The sequence below is a fragment of the Columba livia genome, chromosome 17 (assembly GCF_036013475.1).
Source record: "Columba livia isolate bColLiv1 breed racing homer chromosome 17, bColLiv1.pat.W.v2, whole genome shotgun sequence".
NCBI classification, from domain to species: domain Eukaryota; kingdom Metazoa; phylum Chordata; class Aves; order Columbiformes; family Columbidae; genus Columba; species Columba livia.
In genome coordinates this window covers 12,508,593-12,523,339 of record NC_088618.1, presented here as the reverse complement: position 1 = coordinate 12,523,339, position 14,747 = coordinate 12,508,593, and the positions used below count along the sequence as shown (strand labels likewise).

Below are 14,747 nucleotides of genomic sequence, written 5' to 3'. Positions count from 1 at the left end.
GCTGTTAGTTCTCTGCTTCTCTGGAATGTGATGAGCTATTAGTTCTCTGCAGGGAGGCTTTACCTGAGGAGGGGGCAGCATTTCTCACAGGGTCCCCCCAATCCCCCTTTGCTTCCTCCCAGCAGATTTGGGGGGAAAGAAAAGCCCCAAGACTCAGCATGACTTCCTGCCTGGCTGCACCTCCATCCTCAAAACCCCAGGGTGTGTACAAGCCCTGCTCCCCCTTTCCCCGGCAGTGGGGCTATGAGTGCCAGCCTGGGGGATGCTGGTGGTCCCGGGGATGCTGGTGGCCCCGGGTGCCGCACGGTTGTCTCCCCGGGTGGTGGCAGCAGAGCTCTGCGCTGCAGAGGCGGCCGCACGAAGCAGAAGATGCTCTGGCTGGATCTGCACTTGCAGCCCGGGAACGGGGCTCGGGGGGATTGGGGAAAGGGACAGCGATGAAGAGGGTGGCTGTGCGGGGTCCGTCTCTCCTGGTGGCACCTTGTCCCAGCCCAGCTGGGCCTTGCTGGGTGCTGTGTCCTGGGGCTGGGGGCTCCTTCCCATGGCTGCTGTTGGTCCAGGAGTTGGGGGGCTCTTCTCTATGTGTTCCTCCCACCAAGGAGAGGCCCAGCATGTCCCCACGTGCGATGGGGACCAAAGCCCCCTGGCACAGCTCTTCTCCATTGGTGGCATCGCTGAACCTGTGCATTGGTGCCAGCACAGGGGTGCAGCAGCAAGGTGGGGGCTTCATTCACTTTCAGAGCAGTTCTGGGGGGACAGTGAAACCCTGTTTCACAGTCTGAACCACTCACTGTCCCCTCCCCAAGGGCTCCTGCCCTGTGGGGATGGTAGAGCACTGGTTTAGCCATGATCCGTACTGGGAGCACTGGTCAGGCAGGACCCTGCTCTAGGAGGACCCCAGTCCTGCCAGACACTGGGGTTTGGGGACCCCAGGCTCCTGTCCCCTTTCAAGGGGCTCCTTTAAGGTAGCTGCATCCCAGGGGTGGGGGAAATGGGGGTGCACCCTGCTGGGATGTAGCTGCTGGGTTTTGGCTGGGTCCAGAGCAGCCCTGGGGACAGGGCTGGTGCTGAGGAGGGTGCTGTGATGTGGTTTCAGTGAATGGCAGCTTTTGGGGACTGGCAGTGTCCCTGCATTACTGTTGCTTGATGTGCTATGGATCAGGCAGAGGGGTCCCAGTCTCCCACCGTGGGTGCAGGGGGTCTCATCCCCATCCACCCATTGTGGTCACTGTCGTTTCTCTGGGCTTCCCCATGGTGTGACACAGTGCGACACGGCGTGGTGATGGCAGCTGGTGGCAGAGGGTCCCCACCACTGTGTGCAGCTGCCAGGCTGGATGCAGCAGCAAAGGGGCGCAACTGAACCCCACTTGACATTTCCCGCAGAGCACGACACCCCATGCTCTTTAACTCCCTAAATCCAGCTCCCGCCTGTGCTCCTGCCCTCCTTCCCTTTGGCATTTTCGCTAAGTTTCTCCGCTATTTGAGGAAGGGCGGCGCTGCTTCCTCTGGAGCCCAGGGAAGGCTCTCGACCTGCTCTTTGTTTAAACACCTTTGACTTTTAAAGCCAGTTCTAAACAAATGCTGCTTTCCTGGTTGTGTTGACTCAGCCCGGCCCCTGGATCCCCCCCAGCCCTCTGCTCACTCGACCGAGGGAATTCCCTGCACCCCAGTGGGATTTGTGCTTTGGAAAAATCCACATGAGCCGTTGGCTCAGCAGCTGCAGTGAAGATGCTGTAACATCATCTGTTCCTCCGGTGGTTTCTGGCTGGCAGAGATGGGGGAGTACCGGGGGGTGATGCAGGATGCTCGCTGCTCGATTTGGTTTTTAATGAGGCAGGTGATGGGGCTGCCAGCCCTCCTGCGGGATAGGACTCGGTGGCCCATTGGGTCCCTGTGGGGGGGAGTTTGCTGCTATCGGGCGCTGTGTGCGTTTGCCTTACCCAGCGCTCCATCTCATTCCATCCATCACCATGTTGCTCCTGGGGGGCTGTGGGCTGGACTGTGTGGCAGAGGCTGCTGTTTTGTCCCTCTGGCATTGCAGAGATGCTGCAGTGGCTGTTCCTGCTCCACTGGGGCTGGATACTCAGGCTCTGCAGTGCAACAGTCCCCGGTGTTGCCAACTGGCACATGTCCCTGCTGTGCCAGCACTGTCCGTGTGTGCTGCTGGAGAAACCCTTGAGCACATCATCTGATGGATGGCACAGACCTTGGGGACAGGGGAGAGCCAGCTTGGGGCACCACAGAGCCCCTGCCAGGCCAGAGGGATTCAGGAGCTCCCCGGGCAGTGGAGAAGACCAAATCCCCCTGAATTTCCAGGTGGTTTGGGTGCAGAAAGCTCTACTCAGGCTGGCAGCTGGTCCCCTTGTTCCCTGCCTCTGTGCTGGTGGTTCCCTGCTTGGCAGAGGCTTTCCCAGGTCAAACGGCCACATCTCAGCAGTTCTCTCCCTTTTTGTCCCCTGGGAGGGGGAGCGCAGTGGGGGGGACACCAGCAGTGCTACCTCTGGGTCAGGACGAGATGCTTGTTGGCTGCACTCAGCTGCGGTTGAGGAGTGGGAACAGATGACCTGAAAGGCACCATGGTCCAGATGGGCTGTTTTGGTGGGGTTTGGGGATGAGGAAATGGCAGAACAGTGTTTTGGATATGTTGGCAATGTCCTTCTGTGTGTTGGGGACAGGTGGGACTGAGCAGTGGTGGGGCTGGAGCTCTCCCATCTGGGGTGTGCTAAGGCAATGCTGTCCCCCATCCCCCCATCCCCTGAGCTGCTGGTTGGCTCCACATCTCAGTGACCAACCACCAGCCTTGCCATCCTTGCAAGCTTGGACAAGGAAGGTCTACATGGGCTTTGAGAGCTGACCTGACTCACATCGAGTCTGGTGTGTGTCCCCTCCATGTCCCCTTGTCCCCTGTGGCTCCATCGGGCACACCACCAACCCTTCATTGAGGGTTTTTGGAATTACCCACTGGTTTTGTTGCCTTTATCCTTGCAGCCCCCAGGAGCCACGTTCCACCTGGGTGGTGGGTCCAGGAGGTTCATACCACCCCGAGGAGCTGGCTGGGTGCTGAGGAGCATCCTGGGATGGCAGCGATGCTCCCTCGGGATGCGGTGCTGGGACCTCGGGTCCGTTGGGTTGTCCGTTGGGTTGTCCGTTGGGTTGTCCGTTGGGTTGTCCGTTGGGTTGTCCGTTGGGTTGTCCATTGCGTTGTCCTTCCCTCCAGAAGGAACCCCAGCTGTACCACGCTGCGATGGATGTGGCTTTTTATTTCCATTTTATCTCCTTTATAACAAACGAAGAGATGGTCCGAGTCCGAAAACATAATTAATGAGCAAGTTGCTGCCTCTTTAAAACATCATGTAATTTCTTCACGAGTGCAATAGCGGTCGATTTCTAGAAGCCAAGATTAGTATTAATAAAGCAGGAATGAGGTACAGTATTAACCTTTTCCATCAATCTTTATTTATTGAGTTGTTAATTAGAGACATCTGATTTCCCAGGCCAATTCTGCCTGCGTGTGGGGGCTGGGGAGGAAGCAAGATGCTATTTCATTGCTTAAATGGTGATGAATTTTACCAGGAAGGAGGTTTGATGGTGGGGAAGAAACCCCTTCCCAAACGGAGCATTCAGGGCAAGCCCTGGAGCATCTTATAAACCAAAACCATATTATATTTATCAAATCTAGTGGCAACGTCCTATTAAACCCCTGCTTTATTGTGTTAACAAGTCTGTATTGGATTTTTCTGGGCTGCGAAACCTCACACTTGGCAGCAGTATTTTATTAGCAGCCAAGGTGTCAGTTTGGAACTCGAAGTGGGATTAATTTAATATTAAGTAAGAGCTGAGCGGGGCCGCTGTGGATTGAGGAGTTGATGGCGTGTGACTAGTGAGTTATGCGGGAGGTTATTAGCTGTCCTGCGGGAGAAAAAGGATCTGGAGCTGAATATTTATGAGTCGTCCTGGCCCTGGGGGGCTGCGGGGGCTCGGGGACAGCACGGGCTCATGCAGGGTGATGACAAACCAAAAATAAGAGTGGAGAGCATCCTCATTTGGTGCAAATTTAGAAGTTGCACTAGTATAAAGGTTTGCAGAGTCGGTCCCTCCCAGTGACCGGTGACCCCATCCAGTTTGTTTTAGGAAATCAAAGCAAAACTTGTTATTCGCCTTTTGGAACAGGGGGGAAAACCAGTTTTTCTGGTGACGTTTTCCCATCACTCCGCATCTTTCAATCTACGAGCTGCATCCTGATGGCGGGCGCTCTTCTCCTTCTCCCAGGAGCTGGTTTGCTTGTTGATTTTAATGGAGTAGTTGAAAATAAAATACAGTGGGGTGATGGAGGCTGAGCTGAGCGGGGAGGCAGCACTGGGGGGATTAATACAACCAAACTGGGCCAAGGGGAGCATCTCCCCTTTGTGCAGCCGGGAGCGCAGAGGTGGCTCCTGGGCTCGGAGGGGCAGTGATGCTTGTAGCAACATGCAATTAATAATTGATAGCTAAACAAAACAAATAGGCTTTTAGGAGCGAACAGGCAGCCTCGCAGCGCCGTCGGGGCAGGGGGAGCTTGGGGAGAACCACGCAAAGGGGACTTTGCTGCTGTGCAAGATCTTCCTATGCTTTTCCAGCTGGGAATTGGCTCTGGTGAAGCGGCAGCACCCGGAGAGCCCTGGGAGGGACCGGCATACAAAAGCGTTTAATGCTCTTTGCAGAAAGAAGAGCTTGGGGTTTTTTGGGTGTTTTCTTTCCTTTCAAACGCGTTCCCGGTTGAAGTGTATCTCACCAAGCGGAGCGCCCGCTACCTGCAGCCGCCTGTTGAAAATACATTTCTGTAGCTTCTCCGGGGTATTTTTAGCCCTGACGCACCCCCGGCCCCAGGATGGGTTATTTTTGCTCTCTGGTGCACTCTCAGCCCAGTGTCAATGGGGATGTGGCAACAGCCGTCGTGGGCAGCAGCCTTGGCTCTTCTTCGTTAACTCCCGCTAATTACTGCAGGGGTGGGAGCACAGGGATGCTACCGGCCCCACAGCATCCGGGCAGCTTTGAGTTATGTAAATCTATGCGCGCCGAGCAACCAATGGGGAGTGCCTTGATTTGCATACGTGCGTGTTGATTTGCAAATCCCCGGGTGCGGGTTAATTAACCGGAGGGGTCAGTGGCTTGTGGGAGGGTTTAATTTGTGGCATTGTCCCCTGTCACCTCTGCCTGTCCCCTCAGACCAGTGTGTGACACCGGGTGCCACCAGCTGCGCTGGCCTTGGGGACGGGTGGCACCAGATGTCCCAGCACCGGGCTGCGCCCCTGCCCTGTCACCTCCTGCAGATGGGGCGGCCTTGCTGGAGGTGACACGTCCCCATGCAGAGCTGTGTTTTGGGGTGGGGATGACACCCAGAGGCACGCTCCAATCTGTCACCTGCCGTGTCCCTGCTTGGGCTGGGCTGTTTTGGGAGGGAGGGGACTTGTGCGGTGCCTTTGGGGACGCAGCAACATCCTGGTGGCTTCAGCCAGGAGAGGCTTTCCTGCAGCAGGACCTTTTTCCTTAATTAATTAAAACATGAGGAAGGGCGTTCACTTTTTCTGAGCTTCTTGCTGGCCTGAAGGGCATTTTGTGGCAGCCGAGAAACAGCTCTAAAAGCAGTTGGACAGGACTTGCTATTTTTAATTGCTTTTTATATATTTTTTTAAACTTTTAATTTTATTTGTATTTTCTGTTTTGGGAGAATGATTAAAGACAACTCCTTGTCTCTCTTTACACCGATCTTTTTTTTCCCCTCAATCCAATCCTACAGCTTTCATTTACAAAGCCCTTTCCTCCTTTGCTTTTCATTTGGAGCTTGAAATAAAACATCCTCCTTGAAAAGGCTGAGGAAGAGAAGAGGCCAAGCAATTAATAGTCAAAAAAGGGATGGGGGAGGCTTTCAACAATAAAGATATTACGATTTTATGTCGTTATTCTTAGTGGAGGCGATCAAAAGGAGTCGGTGAAGGGACCTGGAATTGGGTCCATCACTTGGGTGCTCTGAAGTTGCTGCTGAAAGCCCTTTAGTGGTGGAGATGGATAATTAGAAGTGGAGTCCTGCTTAATTACAGCCCCTCGCCTTCATGCACCTGGCAAAGCACTCGCTTGGCTTTGCACGTGCATGAACTGCTGGGTGGGGAAGGACCTGGGGGTGTTGGTGACAGCGGCTGAATGTGAGCCAGCATGTGGCCGAAAGGCCACCAGCATCCTGGCTGGTACCAGCACTGGTGTGGCCAGCAGGCCCAGGGCAGCGACCGTCCCTGTGCTGGGCCCTGGGGAGGCCAAACCGCCAACCCTGGGGGCAGTTCTGGGCCCCTCAAGCCAAGAAAGAGCTTGAGGTGCTGGAGCGAGTTGAGAGAAGGGAACGGAGCTGGTGAGGGGCTGGAGCACAAGTGTGATGGGAGCGGCTGAGGGACCTGGGGGTTCAGCTGGAGAACAGGAGCTGAGGGGAGACCTTCTGATCTCTGAACTGCCTGAAAGGAGCTTGGAGCCAGGGGGGTCGGGCTCTGCTCCCCAGGAACAAGCGCCAGGAGCAGAGGAAACGGCCTCAAGTTGCGCCAGGGGAGGCTGAGGTTGGATGTGGGGAACAACTTCTTCCCCAAAGGGCTGTGGGGCATTGGAACAGGCTGCCCAGGGCAGTGCTGGAGTCACCATCCCTGGAGGGTTGGACAGAAGGACATGAAGTTCTCAGGACATGGGGCAGTGCCAGGGGTGGGTTATGGTTGGACTCGGTGATCTTGACGGTCTTTTCCAACCAAAATGATTCTATGATTCTATAACGCCGAGAAGCTCCTTGCTGGCATTTCAGATGGGGCTGCAGTGCTGGGTGGGCATCATGTATCTTCTGCCACACCATATGGCTGTGTCTGTGTCCTCTGTCACAGGTGGGAGCCTCTCCAAGCAGGACTGGATCATCCAGTGGCCCACGGCGGAGCCGGGGAAGGAGAACAGCCCTGGGTGCCAGGTGGAGCCGGCGCCATGGGGCAGGATGCACCCCTCGCAGAGCCCCAGGCTCCAGCCCAAGTGCGGGGGACAGCACCACTGCCACGCAGGCTCGTCCCACGGACCCATGTACACCCATGTGGACCGGCTGACCGTGGAGGGCCACCCAGGACTGTGCCCGCCCGTGGAGTCTGGCCACCGCTCCCTGCCACCCTCCCCGCGCCAGCGACACGCCGCCCACACCCCTCCGCGTACCCCCAACATCGTGACTACGATGACACCCCCCGGCACGCCGCCGGTACGACGGAGGAATAAACTGAAGCCTCCTGGGACGCCACCGCCCTCGTCACGAAAACTGATCCACCTCATCCCCGGCTTCACCGCGCTGCACCGCAGCAAGTCCCACGAGTTCCAGCTGGGTCACCGTGTGGATGAGGCGCACACCCCCAAGTAAGTGGGTGCCCCAGAATACCAGTGCGTGGTGGGGTGATGAACCCCGTCCCAGCTCCTTTGGAAAAGTGCTTTGATCCCTGTATTTTGGGGTGCCATGTTGATTTTTTTTTGATCTTTGAGGTAGCAAAGCCCTTTGCGGCTCTAGCAGGCAGCAGGGATGCTGCTGGGGTGGTGTGTACTTTGCAGCCCTGGGACCTCATTTTGGGAGTGTGGGGTGGGTGGGGAGCACTGAGGGGCTCCGGAGCTGCTGATGGCAAAGCCCCCACCTGCTGGATTGTGGCACAGGTGGGCTGGGTGCTGGGATTTTGCAGCTGGAGAATGGGGATGTGCAACCCAGAGGAGCCACAGGAATGATCCGAGGCTGGAACAGCTCTGCTGGGGGACAGGCTGAGAGAGCTGGGGTGTTCAGCTGGAGAAGAGAAGCTCCAGGGAGATCTTAGTGTGGCCTTTCTGGACTTAAAAGGGGCTGATAAGAAAGATGGGGACAGACTTTTCAGCAGGGCCTGTTGTGACAGGACAAGGGGTGATGGTTTTAAACTGGGAGTGGGGAGATTCAGATTAGACATGAGGAAGAAATTGTTGCCCTGAGGGTGGTGAGAGCCTGGCCCAGGTTGGCCAGAGAGGTGGTGGCTGAACCATCCCTGGAGACATCCCAGGCCAGGCTGGACGGGGCTCTGATCAACCTGAGCTGGTGAAGATGTCCCTGTCATGGCAGGGGGGGCACTGGGGGAGCTGGGAAGGGCCCTTCAACACAAACTGTTCTGTGATAAGAGCTGTGTGTGGGTGTGAGTGCATGCAAGAGTGAGTAGGAAAGAATCATCTTTCGGCTGAAATACGGATGTATAGATATATGAAGCCTTAGGGCCAAAACACTTAATGTTCTGCAGACCTCCCCAGTATCTTTTTCATCTCTGCTGCTGTTTGCAGAAGGTTTTTCAGTCCCCGGTTGTGCCTCGGCTCCTTCTTGTTGCTCTTGCTCTGCAGCTGTGGTGCCGGCAGAGGCTGCTGCTGTGCAGGGAACAGGATCCCGGCAACAAAATGCTTCTTCTCCCCCTTCTCTGGGTCCTTTTGGTGGCCGTGCTCAGAAAACCCTTCTGCTGCCTTGGCGGGCGGTGGCAGAGGGGACTGTGGCCACTTTGGGGCATCATCTCTTCCCAAGGATGCATCGGGATGGAGCACGGCTGGTCTGTGCCAGAGTCCCAAAACAGCACCCCCAGGACAACCTGCACTGCTTGTCCTCAAGTTTGGGGTTCTTAAGAGATCAGGTCATGCCAGGAGCCCAGGCAGAGTTTCCTGAGGAATGTGGTGGGAGGAGGGGACCGCTGGGTACCGTGGCACAGACCCTCCTGCCCAGCCCCGTGATGCTCCGGCACCTCCAGCTGGGGCACATGAAGGGTTAAACTCACTGCTTGCACCGGGTGCTCCTGACTGCCCGACCCTGGTGTCCCCCTGTTTGGGCAGGAGGGGACCAGAGGGGGTTTTGGGTGGCAGAGGTATCCGTGGCCACAGCACCACAGTGTCACTGGTTTCCCCCTTGTGTCCCCAATGCTGCGGCAGTGGCGGAGCTGCAGTTGTTACATGAACCAAGGGTGGTTGTTCTTCTCCCTTGGGCTGGGAGCTTTCACTCTCTAAAGGTTTTCAGCTTTTGGAAATGAATTTATTTCAGCTGGACGATGTTTCCTCTAAGGCTCCCCCCGCCTTGTGCTGCGGAAAGTCGTATTTACTTTGGTCCATCCCCAGCGAGCGTCACCACATCTGCAGGAGCAAAACAAGCAGCCCGGCTCCTCTCGCTCTTTTATTTGCCTTTCAGCAGCTGATCCAAGCTGGATCCACAGCTTATGGAGCACGTCTCGCTGAGGGCAAAGCCCACCTGTGGTTCCCTCAAGACATTTGATCCCCAATGTGGTCATCCCATGTTCCAGGTCACCCTGACACCGGGATGAGGTTTGGACATGGGTATCTGGACCCGAATCCAGAAAACCCTTTGGCCAGTGATTCCGGGGACAGGACGCCTTGACTTTCCTGCAAGGGGAATGAGCAGGGAAGGAGGGGGAAGGAAATCACAAACAGGGTTTGCGTGGACAGTCACGTTCCCTCTTCCTCCATCGCCCTCTGCCTTCCTTCAGTCCCTGCCCGATCACATCCAGTTTGCCCAGCATCTCTGGTTCTCTCCATTCCAGCAGTGCTGGGCAACTTTAATTCATGGTTAGTGAATTAATAGAGAAAAGAAAGAGCCGATTAAACAGAGCTCTGTTGTGCTAGCGCCCTACCAGGGTTCATCATGCCGATGCAGAAGGATCCAGGCTCCCGAAAGCCGCTCTGAGAACCGGGGAGGTTAATTTTCTCTAATGGCACTTAATGATTTTTCAGGAGGCAACCAATAAATCCTGCTTGCTAATCCCATTAGTGTTTCGGGATAGTAATTAGTACATTAAAGAGGCAGCTTCTTCTTTTTTCCTCTCTTTCTAACAGAGGTGTGTTGAAGTTTTAGCTGTTTATCAGCCTGGATGAGGTGGCAAATCCTCTGCCTGGCACGGAGAAAAAGTGGCTTTTGGGGGCTGTTTTCAGCTAATTCTTATTTTATGGCCATGTCCATGCAATATTCATGTATTGTAGGGTTTGTTTTAGTTTTTTTTTAGTGTTGTAACTTCTGCAGTGTCCGAGTCCCCTGTGCTCTCTGCAGGAGGGAGCGTTCCTCTTAAACTCAAACATGGAATGATGCTCATCCCTGAAAAATGATTTCAAGCCTTCTCCGATCATCCCCTTTTGGTTTTAGCTGTGCCAGGGGGCTCTTGGTTTGCTCTGAGTTGTAACTTTCTGTTCCCTATATCACATCCCAGAGCCAATAGTTTGGGGACACCACTGGGGACACCAAGTGCTGGCTGGCATCTCCTGGGTCAATTTTTGGTTCGAGATTTACCCCCATACTGCCTCTTTGCAGACTGCTCTGTAGTGGGACCCATTCAGAATCTCCCCATTGTGGTGTCCCTTGGGCTGATTTATCTCCTTGCCTGAAGTGTCCCATCTCCGGATGGGTGGAATGTGCTCTGCGGAGCCAGGGATGCCCTTGGCAAAAGCAAAAAACCTCTCTCCCCATGAGCTGTGGGTCAGGATTGATGGAGGGAAGATGCTGGGGTGCTACAGGGCTGCCCCCACATATTTTTCCCATCTCAGTGCAGGCACAAAAATAAAACACCATCATATATTTAGGGGAGCAGTAGTAGTGACTGGGGCAAGCAAGGTGACCGTCTACCACTTGGCTCTTGATGACAGCTCATAAGTTTGCTTGCGTTTTGTGTTTTGGAGCTTATTTCTAGGGTATAATCCATTGTTTTTTGTACGCCAAGACCTTCTGAAGCAGGAGTTAAATTTTTTGAACTTACAGGCTCAGAATTTCCTGCACGGAGCCTCCAGCTGCTGACCGTAACTCTGGGGTACGGAACATTACTCCTAAAAAGATCCCCTGGCTTCCATAAATCCCCAGTCCATAAACATCTCATGAATGGTCCTGAAACGGAAACAAAACATTTAGAGTGGCTGATAATACAATGCCCATTTAATACCTCATGAATTCCACGGGCCATTTGAATCTTTCATGGGTAGTTAATGATTATTCATCAGCAAGAAGTCAGGAAAAAAAAACAAACTCTACGTGAGAGGTCTTAAAAATACATTAGTTGGGGAACAAAAGTCAAGCTAGTTAAGAGGGAGCTCAACTCTGGGTTAACCCTTGGGAGGGTGTGTATGAAATAGTTTTCCAGAAGCAAGACCTGCCTTGGGGTGTCCTTGGTTGGGTGGTCTTCATCCTTAGACTCACATGACGGGGAGTGGAGCCCAAAACCTCATCCACTTCCCAGTTGTGATTCCTTTTTGGCCTCTCCAGCGTTTGGCCAAATTCATGAACTCCACGACCTTCAGGGAATAACCACCGGCAAGCAGCTGGGGAGGGAGGATCAGAGTGTGGTGATGGTGAATTAAGGCAGCGTGACCTGAGGGAGCTGAGCCCCGAGGAAATGCTGAAATCTCCCAAGGGCTGATGTGAAGTAGAGGTTTTGTGGTGTGCCTAGGTCAGGTCTGGGCTGGGAGGAGGCTCCTCCAGCTCAAGGCAGCTTTATTTTGGGTAAATTCTTGCTGAAATCTCCTTATCCCATATCGTTACAATTGCATTCAAGGCATGGATGCAGATAGGGTTAGGTGTTGTGGGGGAAAGGTCTGGTTATCCAAAGCTTCACCTTCCTTGCCTTTGACCTTGTTGAGGTTGTTTTTCAGTGCTGTTTTTCAAAATCAGATGAGGATATCCTGGATGGATGAAGTCAGAGGTGAAGCTCACATCTGATCTGGCGATAGGGCACGTAGCCATTTTCTCCTTTTCCTTTTTCCTTATTTCCAACTCTGAAACAACTTGAACTTGATACTTTCTCTGTTGTGGAGTTTTTTCCATCCCATGTAACAGAGAAACCCCTGAGAACAGGGTTATCACCTGCGACACTTGACGAAGTCTAGTGTAGGATCCTACTTGGGGCATCTAGGCAGTGGAATAGTGAATGAATCATAGACTTGCAGAAATGTAGGACCACAGGTCTCCTCCGTTGTCCCCGCCACACCGAGCAGCCTGTGGCTAGGGTGTCCATCAGAGTTAATAATCTAAGCTGGTCTTAAATGTTACTGAGTGATCATTTATTCTGCTCTGCAACCTTTATGATAACGATGTTTTCCCTTGTATCAATTCCAATCAATGCTCCTACCAGGTAGATCAATTATCTGATATTCCGCATGGGCCGGATTTGAAAGAGTGGCGTCGAGGTGGCTCTTGTGTCTGGCGTGTCTGACATTTCCCAGGCTTGGAAAGGCAGGTGGGCTCTTGGCATTGGGGATCAGCAAGAGATTGATGTTTGTAGAGCAGGTGGATGCAGCAGGACACTACCAACGTGTGCAAATAATCCATCTGCAGAGTTGTGTTATTTGTCCTGTACGGTGGCTGAAAACACAGAGAGCAACCTGGTCCTTCTGCAAGGGGGAGAGCATTGAAGTGTGGGGATTTGGAGAGCAAAACGAACAGTATCTCCCTCTGCGCTTCCAAATAATCTTTCCGATTAATCTCGGTGCCTTTGGTGGTGAGTCAGGACTGTGGAGTTTTGCGCAGGTCCTGGATTGTCCCCGTTTCTCTCAAAGTATGGGCTGCATGCCGTGTCTTGACAGTGATGGGTTGCCTCCGTAACAAACTGGCTCTCTGCTGCAATTATCCCACTGCTCTGGGCTGCGGTTCTCCTTAGGTATGTCATTAATGTTAATTACTGCTGTGGTATTCCATCAAGAGGAGCAGGAGCTTTAACATGCTTGGAGGAGAAACTTCTCACCGTGTCCTTTAATGAGAAGTTGAGCCTCCTTGCGCCACTTTGGAAGCAGAGAGCGTGCTGATGAATTTAGATAAGGATTAACGGCTCGGGGCGGCGGGTGAGAGGTGGCAGAGCTCTTCTGCTGCCGGCACCTCTGCCTGATGTGCTGCCTCCATGGCGTCCACGTGGGAAGGAAGGGCAAGGCAAGGGCAGCATCGCACAGTGGTGACCAGGAGATGGATTGGCCACTGTTGGTCTTGATACAAGCAGGGGGACGTGCATGAGCTCTTCTCATTGCTCTCGTCCAGCTGTAGCTTTACAGGAAAGACACGAGGCAGCTCCTCTGTCCTCTTCTTTGTGGCCCAAGAGGTTGGTGAGCACCTTCCATCACCATCCTGTAAGCCCACACTGACCCACTGCTGTGGCCAGCCCAGTGCCTGAGCAGGTGATGGGTTGGCCAAGCAGGTGATGGGTTTGCCAAGCAGGTGATGGGTTCGCCAAGCGCTCTGGTGGCTTCCTTTGCAATAACAAAATGAAAACCAACAAGGCAGGGAGGGCAGGCTTCCCAAAAAGCCATGAGGCTGCTCTGGCTTCTCTGTCAATTCAACAGCCCACCATGCATCAGCATCCTCTGATCCACAGGCAGCCACAGAGAGAAATTGCCCCGAGTCTCTTCTGATCAGAAAGGTTTGCAGAGCTGTAATTAGTGTAATTAACCTTCTCCTCAGGGCTTTCCAGCCGTGGGCAGTCCATACTTTTCCCTCCAGTGGTGTAATTTTTTGAGAATTATCTCCTAAAACCAGGTCTGGGTGTGTTCACAGGTGCTTGGGCTGTTCTGTGAGCTGCAATCCTTGTGTTAACGCAAGTGGTGTAGGAGGGTGCTCGAGCTGATCACATCCCTTTTCTTAGATGGGTTTTGCAAGCATGGAGGTGATGGTGGCTGGGAACTGGGGTCTTACACTGATGGAAAGCTCTGTGATCTTCAGCACATGCATTCCTCTGCTGGGAGGACAGGATGAGAGAGCTAGGGTGTTCAGCTGGAGAAGAGAAGCTCCGGAGAGACCTTAGTGCGGCCCTTCTGGACTTAAAAGAGGCCGATAAGAAAGATGGGGACAGACTTTTGAGCAGGGCCTGTTGTGATAGGACAAGGGACAATGGTTTTAAGCTAAAGGAGGGAGATTCAATTAGACATGAGGAAGAAATTGTTGCCCTGAGGGTGGTGAGAGCCTGGCCCAGGTTGGCCAGAGAGGTGGTGGCTGAACCATCCCTGGAGACATCCCAGGCCAGGCTGGACGGGGCTCTGAGCAACCTGAGCTGGTGAAGATGTCCCTGCTCATGGCAGGGGTGGCACTGGGGGAGCTGGGGAGGGCCCTACAACCCAAACTGTTCGGTGATTCTGGGAAAAAAAACCCTGGAGCTGGCCGGCCTGCCTGAGGTTGTGTCACCCGGGGTTGGAGAAACCCGCTCATCAGGGTGCAAACAAGGGACACCCCAGGGCTGAACCCCTGTGGAAGTGGCTCCGATGGAGCCAGGCTCTTCTCAGTGACAACCAGTGACAGGACAAGGGGTAATGGGTTCAAACTGGAACACAGGAGGTTCCACTTAAATTTGAAAAGAAACTTGTTCCCGGTGAGGGTGGCAGAGCCTGGCCCAGGCTGCCCAGGGAGGTTGTGGAGTCTCCTTCTGTGCAGACATTCCAACCCGCCTGGACACCTTCCTGTGTAACCTCATCTGGGTGTTCCTGCTCCATGGGGGGATTGCACTGGATGAGCTTTCCAGGTCCCTTCCAACCCCTGACATTTTGGGATTCTGTGATTCTGTGAAACGGGAGACTCAACCTCACCATGGCTGCTTGGCCACAGCTGGTGGTTCTCATCTCCCCTCACCCTTGTGTGTCCCTCGAAGAAACGTCACGGTGGAAATGAAGAAAACAGAAGGGGTTTAATGAGAAACAGGACCTGCTTCAGGATCCTGGCAATTAGCTCCTCCAGCTTCTTGCAGGCTGTGTCC

At 53.9% G+C, this 14,747-nt stretch overlaps 1 protein-coding gene across 4 annotated transcripts in view; it reads left to right on the top strand.

Moving 5' to 3' along the window:
* KSR2 (kinase suppressor of ras 2) overlaps window positions 1-14,747 on the top strand; it is an 88,187-nt gene that overhangs the window by 9,400 nt on the left and 64,040 nt on the right. For all 4 annotated transcript variants that reach the window (XM_065033865.1, XM_065033863.1, XM_065033866.1 and 1 more), the window contains exon 4: window positions 6,891-7,398. In XM_065033865.1, coding sequence (XP_064889937.1) covers window positions 6,891-7,398 — 508 coding nt within the window. The remainder of the gene's footprint in view (window positions 1-6,890; window positions 7,399-14,747) is intronic.